At 56.8% G+C, this 14,612-nt stretch overlaps 2 protein-coding genes across 2 annotated transcripts; both read right to left on the reverse strand.

Moving 5' to 3' along the window:
- Window positions 1-987: 987 nt before the first annotated feature.
- LOC122523744 lies at window positions 988-2,091 on the reverse strand. The gene has a single exon (XM_043645635.1). It carries the CDS (start codon window positions 2,089-2,091, stop codon window positions 988-990), a length of 1,104 nt encoding a protein of 367 aa, XP_043501570.1.
- An 11,258-nt stretch (window positions 2,092-13,349) lies between these two features.
- LOC122523745 lies at window positions 13,350-14,189 on the reverse strand. Its single transcript, XM_043645636.1, has one exon. The coding sequence runs from the start codon at window positions 14,187-14,189 to the stop codon at window positions 13,350-13,352; it is 840 nt and encodes a 279-aa protein (XP_043501571.1).
- Between the last annotated feature and the right edge of the window lie 423 nt (window positions 14,190-14,612).

Raw genomic sequence — 14,612 nt, forward strand, 5'->3', positions numbered from 1 at the left:
ATCGCCTCCGTCTTCTGCGGCGCCACTTTAAGGCCCAAACTCTCGATTTCATTCACAAGGACCTCGAGGTCCCTTTCACACGCCAACATCGCACTAGCCAGGTCCCGCCCCGCTGACAGGAGGGCCGTGTCATCTGCGTAGCAAACGACACGGGACCCCCCCGGCAACGGGACACGGAGGACCCGGTCGTAGGCGATGTTCCACAGTGTGGGGCCCAGGACAGAACCCTGTGGGACCCCACATGTCACGCTAACGTTCCTGATGGTGCCCTGCCTTCCAATGAAGGACAGGAGCCGATCCTTAAAATAATTTCTTATCGTGTTCACTAGATAGGTGGGGAAGCCGCCACCCTCCATAGCTTCTATCACTGTTCTCCAGGGGAGCGAGTTAAAAGCGTTCGCAATGTCGACTAGCACTAGGACACCCACTCGTCCATCACACACGCACTCCTGTATGTACCGTTTAACTTCTTCTATGGCCCCAATGGTGGAATACCCCACCCTGAAGCCATATTGGCAGGGAGAGAGGATCCCCTCCCGGTTCAAGAACCCGCTCACCCTGGAGACAATCACTCTTTCGTACAGCTTCCCCACCTCACTCAACAAGCAGATAGGCCTGTAGGAGCTGGGTGATTCGTCATCCCGATCGTTCGCCTTTCTAATGAGGACAAGTTTCGCCCTCTTCCATGGCCGCGGGAATACTCCTCTTCTCAATAACGTCGAGAAACACTCGGCCAGGCCCCTATCGCAATAGACAGCAGCTTTTTTTACCACCAGGCCAGGGATCCCATCTGGACCCGGAGCCCTCCCAAGACCGATTTTTAAGGCGGCCTCGCGCACTTCCCCACTAGTAACGGTGACATCCTCCGAGGCCACCAAGTTGTTGCTAGGTGCCATCAGCCTGCCACCACCCGGAAACAGAGATGCGACGATTCTCGTGAGGAGGGAAGGGTCCAGTGTCTCAGTAAGGGGGGGGAGACCACGAGCTCTAAGCTTGTCCATAACAAGCTTGTATGGTCTCCCCCAGGGATCTTCCTCGATGGTAGTGAGGAAGTCCCTCCAGGCCGACGCCTTGGCCCTCCTGATAGCACGGACCATTCTTCTTGGCCTCCCTCCTACTCTCCAGGCACTCCCGGATCCTGGCCTGATCCCCACTATGTCTAGCCCTCTGATACCGTCTTCTCGACGCCATGGCCTCCCTTCGCAGGGCCGCAATCCCCGGCGACCACCATGCCACCGCACGCCCCCTGCTAACAGAGGATCTCACCCTCGACATGGCCATATCACTCACACTTTCTAGAGTGTTATTCACCCATTTCACCGTATCTTCCAATCTGGCACCAAAGTCACGTGTCCAGTTCGCGGATACGAGGGCTGCGGCAAGCCTATCCTCATCCACAGCCCTCGTGTTCCATTTGGGGAAATGTCTATCCCTGGAGCAAAGGCTTCGGAGGCCTATAGCCTCACGTCTGTAATTAAATATAACATACATATGGTCCGATAGGGACTCGGCCTCATCCACTCTCCAATCCGATAAGCGGACGATGGCTGTCGGAGATCCCCACGTAAGGTCTATAACGCTCGACCCTTGCGGCCGAACGCACGTGGGGTGGCCAACCTGGTTGCCCAGGCTTAGGTTCAACCTATTGGCCCACAAGCAGAGCAACTCTCCCCTTAGGTTACTTCTGCCTTCCGGATCCCATCTTTGTGACCGGGCATTAAAGTCTCCGGCAACCACCGCTGGAAGAGCAGGAAATGTTCCTAAGAGCTCTTCGAGCTCGTCAAGGAGTCTACTAAATTTGCTAATATCCTCGCTGGGGGGAAAGTAGACTGAAACTACCAGCGAGTCCCCCCATTTAGCGGCCACAAAAAACAAACCCCTGCGCACTAGGCTACAGGTTCCTCCGCTTTTGCTCGCGAGAATCGCAGCGAGGGGCGACCCCCCCAGGGATGAGAGCCATCTCTCATCCCCAGGGGGGACCCACCACGGCTCCGATATTATGGCGATGTCCGCCTTAACCTCCCTCATTCGCTGGCCCAGCAGATCCTGGGCCCTACGCGCGTGATTGAGGTTAATTTGGATCACCGCCATGCTAGCTTAAGTTAAGGTCGAGGCTGCATGGGGGGGCAGGAACCGCCTGCTCCACCCCCATACCGCGGTTATCACTACCACACGTATTTACGGTACTTGTACGCTGGGCAGTGCCCAAGTTAGCCCCGGCGCCTGCACTACCCGTAACGCCGACCCGCCGGCCAGTTGCCTCCAAAATGGCGTCCTTTCCTCTGATGGGAGGTACCAATGGGCACCCCCAGGAGCCCGCCCTATGTGACGTTTCAGAGCGCCCCGCTTCCGCACAGACCGGGCATTTTGGTTTGTCCTCGCATGCCCGCGCCATATGTCCCGGTTCTCCACATTTAAAGCACACGTTGAGTCTAGCACTGGGAGCCGGGCAAGAGGCCGCCACATGACCCCTTGCCAAGCACCTATGGCACCTTAAAGGCCTAGGCCTGATGGGGAAGACTCGCACCTTCCCCCATCCAACTGCAATGGCCCCCTTCTCTATAGCCGCCTGGGCAAGGGCCGTCGGAGCCACAACGGTGGTCTCATAACGGCCGCCCCTGCCCAGGCGAATTTCTCCCATGGAGATAAGATTGGGGTCGACCCCCGATCTACCCCCCAGCAACCCGCACCTAACCGCTGTCAGGGTGGTAGTTGGGTAAACCCCCACCAGTCTAATTGGGGCAGTCCTCTGAGGCCTTGCGATTTTTGCCTCAGGGAGGACCCCCCTCATCGCCTCCGCTATTTTATCCGCCTTTGTATTGGCGTCCTTCCCTCGGACCTCCCAAATGAAAGAGCCCGTCAGGCCCCTTCTATACGCGAGTCCGCTGACGCCAATGTCCTCGAGACTCACCTTCTCCTCTATCTTCTGAAGGGCCTTTAGGTACGAGGCCCCTCCCTCGCAGGTCAGGGAGACTGCCGCCGTCTCTCTGATTCTTCTGGCCTTCTTCTTCCTATTCTTCTTTTTCCTCTTTTTTTGTTCTCCCGTGGCAGACACCCCCTCCCCCGCGTGTGGTCGAGCAGAAGGAACTATCCCCTCCACCCCCGCCCGCACAGGGAGGAGTCCACCAGCGGGCACAGGAGTCCTGCCCTTCCTTCTAACCTCCACAAACCCATCCCTGTCTGGGATGGGGGCCAGTGGCGTCGGTGTCCCCGACGAGGGGGCAACCCGCGGTCGAGCCGCGATCTGAGCGTACGAGCCCCGCTCCCCCTTTAGTTCTTTCATCTCTTTTTGTATGGCGACAATCGATTTTGTTAGCTCCGCTAACATCCTGATTGTCGCCCCGCTTTCCCCGGTCTCCTCCTTCCTAGCCGCAACGAGCCTTCCCTCCACGGAAGGCTGAGTCCGTGTGGCTGTAGCTGTTGTTAATGCAGCTGGGGGGTTACCGCTGCCGACTTTATTCGAAGCTTTTTCGAGAAGCGCATCCTTCCGTTTTATTTCCTTCTTCAGTCGCGCGCACTCTTCCTCGACCTGTTTCAGCCGGTTGTTCGTGGCTCTGGTCTCTGCGCGTAGTTGTTCTAGCTTTTCCTTGATATCCGAGCCGCTATTAGCTCTATCTCGGGCTAGCAACTCCCTGGCGATATCAGCTATATATAAGTTGCACCTCTTCATTTTTCCTGAGATGTCCCCCTTTATGTTTCCACATATTTTCCTCCTGGCCTCGGCCTCAGCTGAATGCTCCAAAATGAGCTCCAGAAGTCTCCCCGTTTCCATACTGGAGACTGATGTAACATCTGTAGTGGCTCCCTCCACGTTGGTGAGGTCGATCACCTCTTCTTCGGACGACGTGGAGTAGGCCATCTGCCTCGCCCTTTTCCGCATGGATCCGACCGATACAGTGTCGGACTCCCTATCGCTCTGACTTCCTGGCACTTTGGTCACTTCGCGGGCCAGGTCGCCTACCCGCGAATAACTTCCCGAAACATCATCCAGGATCGGGGCCGGGTCGCCTACCCTCGATCCATAGCAGTTGCCGGCTGACGACGGCGGGTGGCCTGCTCTCTCACCACCAATCACCGCCGTTGTGTGGGTATCCCTCCCACACTCGGTTTTTGCTGTACTTGTGCTCATCATCTTATATTTTTTAATGGCCCAAGCCAGCGGAAAAGAAAGGAAAGGAAAGAAGTGAAAGAAAAGAAAAGAGAAGAAAAGAAGGGACAGAAAGAAGCAAAGATAGGGATAGCCACTCAGAGAACATTCACACACCATTCATACCCTCCCTTTTAGTCGCCTCTTACGACAAGCAGGGAATACTGTGGGAGTATTCTACTACCCCCTACCCACGGGGGGGTCCCTGACGCAACCCTGACGCAACCCTGACGCAACCCTGACGCAACCCTGACGCAACCCTGACGCAACCCTGACGCAACCCTGACGCAACCCTGACGCAACCCTGACGCAACCCTGACGCAACCCTGACGCAACCCTGACGCAACCCTGACGCAACCCTGACGCAACCCTGACGCAACCCTGACGCAACCCTGACGCAACCCTGGCGATGTTTGCGATCTCCAGATGACAGATTTTCATCTGACCAGAGATCTCGCCCTTTATATTGCCGCATCGCTTACGCCTGGCCTCGGCCTCTGCGGCATGATCCAACAGTTTCTGGATCAGACTCCCTGATTCCAGCTGAACCGTGGACGGTCTGGATGGATCACCGTCCAGGTTGGTGAGGTCGATAACCTCCTCCTCGGACGACGAGGAGTAGGCCATCGGCCTCGCCCTTTTCCTTATGGAACCGACCGCTGGAGAGTCGAATTCCCCGTCTTCTCTTCCTGTAGCATACGTCGGTTCGCAGGCCAGGTCGCCTACCCGCGAACAGCTTCCCGAAGCATTTTCTAGGATCGGGGCCGGGTCGCCTACCCTCGATCCATAGCAGACACATGATGACGACGGAGGGTGGCCTGCTACACCACCACCTAACACCGCCGGTGTGTGGACATCCGAACCACACATTGACAAAACTGACTTTGTGCTCTTCATATTTTTCATTATAAATTTTTTGGCACAAGCCAGTCGGAAAGGAAAGGAAAAGAAAGAAGTAAGAGGCAAAGAAAGAATAGAAAAGAGGGGATAGACAGAATTAAAGGTAGGAATAGCCACGCAGAGAACAATCACACACCATTCATACCGTCCCTTTTAGTCGCCTCTTACGACAAGCAGGGAATACTGTGGGAGTATTCTACTACCCCCTACCCACGGGGGGACCCTGACGCAACCCTGACGCAACCCTGACGCAACCCTGACGCAACCCTGACGCAACCCTGACGCAACCCTGACGCAACCCTGACGCAACCCTGACCAAGGAGGCCCTCTCATCCATCCACGCAGGGCACTCAATCAGTGTGTGATCGGCATCATCGTTCCCCGCATCGCAGTGAAAACACCGCGGGGAGTCTGCCTTCCTGATACCGTATAGGTACGCGGGAAAGCAGCCATGGCCAGTCTTTAGCTGAGTGGTGTGGAAGGTCGTTTCCAAAGAAAACGGCCTTCCAACCCACTCATCCAACCTGGAAGCGATGGCTGCCCTCACGCTCACCCCCGTTGCTCCAATTGCGCTAACGAGACTTACTTCTTCTTCCTTCCATGAGGCAATTGCCCTCCTCTTGGCAATAGCGCCCAGCACGGCCCTTGTCCTAGGAGAAACGGGATCCTCCGCTTCCCGGACCGCTGCGTAGACGTCCGCCAGCAGCGGCGCCAGATGGTCGAGGGGAATAATCCCCGCGACCATCATTGCCGCATGGAAGGAAACCGTTTTATACGCGCAACACACCCTGATTGCTACCCTTCTTTGCAGGGCCCGAACAGCCCGCCTGACCCTCTGATCTTCCACAACAGCGCGCCACCACACCGGAGCACCATAAAGGAGCACGGAGTGGATCACGCTGCAGTAGAGGCGTCGCTTCTTTTCCCTCGGTCCGTGAAGGTTCGGAAGGATCCTCCCAATGGACCGAAGGATCCCCTGCACTCTAGGAATTAAGGCCTCGAAGTGGGGCCTAAATGACAAGTCTGCATCTAATACTATGCCCAGGTATTTCACGCTGGGCTTAACCGCAATACAAACCCCCCTGAGTCTGATCACAGGGGGGGGAGCAATCCTGCGTCTGCGGAAGGCAGAGGCAGGGAAGGCCATCGCCTCCGTTTTGTGCGGCGCCACTTTAAGGCCCAAACTCTCTATCTCATTTACTAGGACCTCGAGGTCCCTCTCGCACGCTAACATCGCACTAGCCGGGTCCCGCCCCGCTGACAGGAGGGCCGTGTCATCCGCATAGCAGACGACACGAGACCCCCCCGGCAGCGGGACACGGAGGACCCGGTCGTAGGCGATGTTCCACAGTGTGGGGCCCAGGACAGAACCCTGTGGGACCCCACATGTCACGCTAACGTTCCTGATAGTGCCCTGCCTTCCAATGAAGGACAGGAGCCGATCCTTAAAATAGTTCCTTATCGTATTCACTAGGTAGGTGGGGAAGCCGCCACCCTCCATAGCTTCTATCACTGTTCTCCAGGGGAGCGAGTTAAAAGCGTTCGCAACGTCGATTAGCACTAGGACGCCCACTCGTCCATCACACACGCACTCCTGTATGTACCGTTTAACTTCTTCTATGGCCCCAATGGTGGAATACCCCACCCTGCAGCCATATTGGCAGGGAGAGAGGATCCCCTCCCGGTTCAAGAACCCGCTCACCCTGGAGACAATCACTCTTTCGTACAGCTTCCCCACCTCACTCAACAAGCAGATAGGCCTGTAGGAGCTGGGTGAATCGTCATCCCGATCGTTCGCCTTCCTAATGATGACAAGTTTTGCCCTCTTCCATGGCCGCGGGAATACTCCTCTTCTTAATAACGTCGAGAAACACTCGGCCAGGCCCCTACCGCAATAGACGGCAGCTCTTTTTACCACCAGGCCAGGGATCCCATCTGGACCCGGAGCCCTCCCAAGGCCGATTTTTAAGGCGGCCTCGCGCACTTCCCCACTAGTAACGGTGACATCCTCCGAGGCCACCAAGTTGTTGTTAGGTGCCATCAGCCTGCCACCACCCGGAAACAGAGATGCGACGATTCTCGTGAGGAGGGAAGGGTCCAGTGTCTCAGTAAGGGGGGGGAGACCACGAGCTCTGAGCTTGTCCATGACAAGCTTGTATGGTCTCCCCCAGGGATCTTCCTCGATAGTAGTGAGGAAGTCCCTCCAGGCCGACGCCTTGGCCCTCCTGATAGCACGGACCAGGTTCTTCTTGGCCTCCCTCCTACTCTCCAGGCACTCCCGGATCCTGGCCTGATCCCCACTATGTCTAGCCCTCTGATACCGTCTTCTCGACGCCATGGCCTCCCTTCGCAGGGCCGCAATCCCCGGCGACCACCATGCCACCGCACGCCCCCTGCTAACAGAGGATCTCACCCTCGACATGGCCATATCACTCGCACTTTCTAGAGTGTTATTCACCCATTTCACAGTATCCTCCAATCTGGCACCAAAGTCACGTGTCCAGTTCGCGGATACGAGGGCTGCGGCAAGCCTATCCTCATCCACAGCCCTCGTGTTCCATTTAGGGAAATGTCTATCCCTGGAGCAAAGGCTTCGGAGGCCTGTAGCCTCACGTCTGTAATTAAATATAACATACATATGGTCGGATAGGGACTCGGCCTCATCTACTTTCCAATCCGATAAGCGGACGATGGCTGTCGGAGATCCCCACGTAAGGTCTATAACGCTCGACCCTTGCGGCCGAACGCACGTGGGGTGGCCAACCTGGTTGCCCAGGCTTAGATTCAACCTATTGGCCCACAAGCAGAGCAACTCTCCCCTTAGGTTACTTCTGCCTTCCGGATCCCATCTTTGTGACCGGGCATTAAAGTCTCCGGCAACCACCGCTGGAAGAGCAGGAAATGTTCCTAAGAGCTCTTCGAGCTCGTCAAGGAGTCTACTAAATTTGCTAATATCCTCGCTGGGGGGAAAGTAGACTGAAACTACCAGCGAGTCCCCCCATTTAGCGGCCACAAAAAACAAACCCCTGCGCACTAGGCTACAGGTTCCTCCGCTTTTGCTCGCGAGAATCGCAGCGAGGGGCGACCCCCCAGGGATGAGAGCCATCTCTCATCCCCAGGGGGAACCCACCACGGTTCCGATATTATGGCGATGTCCGCCTCAACCTCCCTCATTCGCTGGCCCAGCAGATCCTGGGCCCTACGCGCATGGTTGAGGTTGACTTGGATCACCGCCATTTTACTCTAAAATAGTATTAGGACTGCATGGAGAGGCAGGAGCCGCCTGCTCAACCTCCATTGCATCGATCACTGGGCCCACACTAGGTCCCACACTCGGTCCCGCACTATTGTCGGCCGGTACATCACTCACTCGCACTGGCGCGACGTTTTTGTCCGCAACCACCAGTATCTGTTCCCTGCGTCTAATGGGAGGCACCAGTGGGCACTCCCAGGAACCCGCCCTGTGCGAGGTCTGGGCCGACCCGCCTCCGCACAGACCGGACACTTGGGGCCGGCCCCACACTCGCGAGCGACGTGTCCCGGCTCACCACACCGGAAACAAACACCCGTTCTCGCGGAAGGTGCCGGGCAAAAGGCCGCAACGTGGCCCCTTGCGAGACACCTGTGGCATCTCAGGGGCCTGGGTCGAACAGGGAAGACCCGCACTCTCCCCCACCCCACCAGAATGTTTCCTCTGTCTATAGCCGCCCGGGCAAGGGCCGTCGGTGCCACCACCGTGGCCTCGTAGCGGCCACCCCTGCCCGGTCGGATTTCCCCCATAGTAATTAGGTTCGGGTCAATGCCCGACCTCCCCTCCAACAGCGCGCACCTAATCGCGGTGAGGGTGGTTGTTGGGTATAAACCCTCCAACCTGATGGGAGAGGTCCTCTGAGGCCTCAAAATTTTGGCCTCAGGGAGGACCCCCCTCATCGCCTCCGCGACCCTGTCCGCCTTCATCTGGGCGTCTTTGCCGCGGACTTCCCAAATGAAGGAGCCCGTGAGGCCCCTTCTGTAAGAAAGCCTTGACCCCTATGGTGTCAAGGTTTATGCTTCCCTCCAATTTCCTTAAAGCCTCCAGGTAGGAGGCTCCTCCCTCGCAGGTCAGAGAGACTGCGGCGGTTTCCCTGGTCCTCGTGGTTTGCTTCTTCTTCTTCTTCTTCTTCTTTTTTTCCACAGTGGGGGGGGCAACCCTCCCGGTACTCGACTGTTTGGGCAAGGGCCCCCTAATAGGCATCGAAGCCCTACCCCTTCTCCTGACCTCCATGAACCCATCCCGTCTGGGATGGGGGTCAGTGGCATCTGTGTCGCCGTCGAGGGGGCAACTCGTGGTCGTGCCGCAACCTGAGCGTAAGAGCCCCGTCCTTCTTTCATTGTTTTCAGTTCCTGCTGAATGGCTGTGATGGATTTAGCCAATTCAGCAAGAACCCTCATCGTCGCCCCGCCGTCCAAATTCTCATCTTTTCTAGCTGCAACCAGTCTTTCCTCAGCGAAAGACTGAGTACGCTTATTTGGTGCAGCCATTTCCGTTGCTGGAGGGTTCCCGATGTTACTATTGTTCTTCTTGGTAGCCTTCTCAAGGAGTACATCTTTACGTTTGATTTCGCGTCTAAGACGCGAACACTCCTCCTCGAGTTGTTTGAGCCTGATGTTCGTGGCTCTAGTCTCGGAGCGTAGCTGTTCTAACGTCTCTCGAATTCTGCGATGCAGCTCAACCTGTTTCGAGCCTGCAGCTCCTTAGCGACCTCTATTATACCCAGGTGACAGGACTTCATCTTCCCGGATATTTCCCCCTTGATATTGCCGCAGGTCTTCCTTTTTATTTCGGCCTCGGCAGCATGATCTAGGATTAGGTCGATCAGTCTCCCTGATTCCAGATTGGAGACTGATGGCTTCTCTGACAAAACTCCCTCCATACTTGTTAAATCTATTACTTCGTCATCTGATGACGTGGAGTAGGCCATCGGCCTAGCCCTCTTCCGTATGGATCCGACAGTTGGAGAGTCGGACTCCATATCATCCCTTCCTGAGACATTGGTCGATCCGCAGGCCAGGTCGCCTACCTGCGAACAGCTTCCCGTATTGGTTACCAGAGTCGGGGCCGGGTCACCTACCCCAGACTCATAGCAGTCGTATGATGACGACGGAGGGTGGCCTGCCATAACACCACCTAGCACCGCCGGTGTGTGGATGTCCCTTCCACACGGGTTATTAACTGATCTTGTACCTTTCATTTTAATACATCAAATTAGGCACAAGCCCAGTCGGAAAGGAAAGGAAAAGAAAGAAGCAAGAGGCAAAGAAAGAATAGAAAAGAGGGGATAGACAGAATTAAAGGTAGGAATAGCCACGCAGAGAACAATCACACACCATTCATACCATCCCTTTTAGTCGCCTCTTACGACAAGCAGGGAATACTGTGGGAGTATTCTACTACCCCCTACCCACGGGGGGGACCCTGACGCAACCCTGACGCAACCCTGACGCAACCCTGACGCAACCCTGACGCAACCCTGACGCACGCAACCCTGACGCAACCCTGACGCAACCCTGACGCAACCCTGACGCAACCCTTTTTTTTTTTTTTTTTTTTTTTTTTTTTTTTCGTCAGGGGGAAAACCTTCATAGGCCCCTTGAGCCCGGTACTCAAGGGAGTGTCGGATTCCTACCGACTAAAAACCCACCTGGTGCAATTCACATTCATTCGTTGGGTGGGAGGGGCGGAACCGTGCTACATGCACATACTTCACCCGCTCCCACCCCGATGAGCCTGGTCGGTGTTTTCCAGGCTCTCTCCATTCACTCACACTCACATACATCTTATAATTAAGTTGTTGCACCCCACGGTGGGGCGCAACCTAAACCTACTATGTATACTATATACACTAACCCGACCATCCATCCCATGATGCAATGGTCGGGTTCATACAACCCATGCATGAGCATGCTCATTCATCTCTTCAGGGGAAAGCGGCGCACTAGACCGGGCCAGTCGCCGCCAAAGCCGTCCGGAGCCTCGCCGGGGGGGCCGCCTAGGAGCTACTCTCCTACGCGGCCTAGCATACATTCTTCTCTATTGAGAAATTCTCTTTCTCTCACTCTCTCAGCATCCTCCTTGGCCTCATACTAGTCCTGAAAAGGACTGGAATGCAGCCCACGCCCCGGGGTGTCCAGGGATCGCCCGACTATCCCGGGGAGAGTGAGCTGCACCCCCCCCAGTTCCCTGACCAAGGAGGCCCTCTCATTCATCCACGCAGGGCACTCAATCAGGGTGTGATCGGCATCATCGTTCCCCGCATCGCAGTGAAAACACCGCGGGGAGTCTGCCTTCCTGATACCGTATAGGTACGCGGGAAAGCAGCCATGGCCAGTCATCAGCTGAGTGGTGTGGAAGGTCGTTTCCAAAGAAAACGGCCTTCCAACCCACTCATCCAACCTGGAAGCGATGGCCGCCCTCACACGCACCCCCGTTGCTCCAATTGCGCCAACGAGACTTACTTCTTCTTCCTTCCATGAGGCAATTGCCCTCCTCTTGGCAATAGCGCCCAGCACGGCCCTTGTCCTAGGGGAAACGGGATCCTCCGCTTCCCGGACCGCTGCGTAAACGTCCGCCAGCTGCGGCGCCAGATGGTCGAGGGGAATAATCCCCGCGACCATCATTGCCGCATGGAAGGACACCGTTCTATACGCGCAACACACCCTGATTGCTACCCTTCTTTGCAGGGCCCGAACAGCCCGCCTGACCCTCTGATCTTCCACAACAGCGCGCCACCACACCGGAGCACCATAAAGGAGCACGGAGTGGATCACGCTGCAGTAGAGGCGTCGCTTCTTTTCCCTCGGTCCGTGAAGGTTCGGAAGGATCCTCCCAATGGACCGAAGGATCCCCTGCACTCTAGGAATTAAGGCCTCGAAGTGGGGCCTAAATGACAAGTCTGCATCTAATACTATGCCCAGGTATTTCACGCTGGGCTTAACCGCAATACAAACCCCCCTGAGTCTGATCACAGGGGGGGGAGCAATCCTGCGTCTGCGGAAGGCAGAGGCAGGGAAGGCCATCGCCTCCGTTTTGTGCGGCGCCACTTTAAGGCCCAAACTCTCTATCTCATTCACTAGGACCTCGAGGTCCCTCTCGCACGCTAACATCGCACTAGCCGGGTCCCGCCCCGCTGACAGGAGGGCCGTGTCATCCGCATAGCAGACGACACGAGACTCCCCCGGCAGCGGGACCCGGAGGACCCGGTCGTAGGCGATGTTCCACAGTGTGGGGCCCAGGACAGAACCCTGTGGGACCCCACACGTCACGCTTACGTTATGTAGAGTGCCCTGTCCTCCTATAAAGGACAGGAGCCTATTCCTAAAAAAGTCCTTAGTAATATTAACTAGATGGGTGGGGAAGCCACACCTCGTCATTGAGTCAATAACGGTCATCCAGGGGAGCGAGTTAAACGCGTTGGCAATGTCCAACAACACTAGGACACCAACCCGTCCCTCACTCGCGCACTCCTGTATATAACGTTTGACCTCCCCAACAGCCCCAAGGGTGGAATGGCCCACCCTGAAGCCATGTTGGCTCGGCGATAGTACACTTCTAAGTTCCGAAAACTCGCTCACCCTGGAGACGATCACCCTCTCGAATAACTTCCCCACCTCATCCAGCAGGCATATGGGCCTGAATGAACCCGGTGAGATGTCCTCCCCAGTCCTCTTTCTTATGAGGACCAGCCCGGCCCTCTTCCAGCGCTCCGGGAACACGCCGTTCCTCAAGAGGTCAGAGAAGCATCGAGCCAGTCCCCCGCTGCAGATGTCAGCAGCCTTTTTCACCACCAGTCCCGGCACACCATCAGGGCCTGGTGCCCTTCCAAGGCCAATCTTGGTAGCGGCCCTGCGCACCTCTTCCGGCAGCACCTCCACCCCAGCCAGGTCCCGCAGGTCTTCGTTCGGGGACACTGGTTGGCCGTCCCTCGGAAACAGGGTTTCGATGGTTGTGGCCAGCAGAGAGGGGTCCAGTGCCTCAGTAAGGGGGGGGAGACCCCGAGCTCTAAGCTTGTTCATCACAAGCTTATATGGCCTCCCCCAGGGATCTTCCTCGATGGTAGTGAGGAAGTCCCTCCAGGCCGAAGCCTTGGCCCTCCTGATAGCACGGACCAAACCCCTCTTGGCCTCCCTCCTGCTGTGTAGGCACTCCCTATCCTAGCCAGGTCGCCGCTGCGTCGAGCCCTTTGAAGCCTTCTTCTCGAGAGCATTGCCTCCCTCCTAAGGGCGGCAATCTCCCGAGACCACCACGGCACCACACTCACCCGGTTCACTCCTGTTCTGACCCGAGGCATCCAAAGTCACATGCCCTGACCAAGGAACAGTTCAACCACCGCACTAAGTCTTCCCCACTGGCACCATTGTTCCGTGTCCAGTCGGCGGATACGAGGGCTGCGGCGAGCCTATCCTCGTCCACAGCCCTCGCATCCCACCTAGGAAAAATTCTCTCCCTAGAGCAAAGGCTTCGGAAGCCTGCAGCCTCACGCCTATAGTTAAATATAACATACAGGTGGTCCGAAAGGGACTCGGCCTCATCCACCCTCCAATCCGATAAGCGGACGATGGCTGTCGGAGATCCCCACGTAAGGTCTATAACGCTCGACCCTTGCGGCCGAACGCACGTGGGGTGGCCAACCTGGTTGCCCAGGCTTAGGTTCGACCTATTGGCCCACATGCAGAGCAACTCACCCCTTAGGTTACTTCTGCCTTCCGGATCCCAACTGTGGGACCGGGCATTAAAGTCTCCGGCAACCAACGCTGGAAGCGTGGGAAATGATCCTAAGAGCTCTTCGAGCTCATCAAGGAGTCTACAAAATTTACTGATATCCTCGCTGGGGGGAAAGTAGACAGAGACTACCAGCGAGTCCCCCCATTTAGCGGCCACAAAAAACAAACCCCTGCGCACTAGGCTGCAGGTTCCTCCGCCTTTGCTCACGAGAATCGCGGCGAGGGGCGACCCCCCCAGGGATGAGAGCCATTTCTCATCCCCAGGGGGAACCCACCACGGTTCCGATATTATGGCGATGTCCGCCTCAACCTCCCTCATTCGCTGGCCCAGCAGATCCTGGGCCCTACGCGCATGGTTGAGGTTGACTTGGATCACCGCCATTTTACTCTAAAATAGTATTAAGTCTGCATGGAGAGGCAGGAGCCGCCTGCTCAACCTCCATTGCATCGATCGCTGGGCCCGCACTAGGTCCCGCACTCGGTCCCGCACTATTGTCGGCCGGTATATCACTCACTCGCACTGGCGCGGCGTTTTTGTCCGCGACCACCAGCATCTGTTCCCTGCGTCTAATGGGAGGCACCAGTGGGCACTCCCAGGAACCCGCCCTGTGCGAGGTCTGGGGGCGACCCGCCTCCGCACAGACCGGACACTTGGGGCCGGCCCCACACTCGCGAGCGACGTGTCCCGGCTCACCACACCGGAAACAAACGTCCGTTCTCGCGGAAGGTGCCGGGCAAAAGGCCGCAACGTGGCCCCTTGCGAGACACCTGTGGCATCTCAGGGGCCTGGGTCGAACAGGGAAGA

The sequence above is a fragment of the Polistes fuscatus genome, unplaced genomic scaffold, assembly GCF_010416935.1.
Source record: "Polistes fuscatus isolate 324 unplaced genomic scaffold, CU_Pfus_HIC Scaffold61, whole genome shotgun sequence".
In the NCBI taxonomy this organism is placed as follows: domain Eukaryota; kingdom Metazoa; phylum Arthropoda; class Insecta; order Hymenoptera; family Vespidae; genus Polistes; species Polistes fuscatus.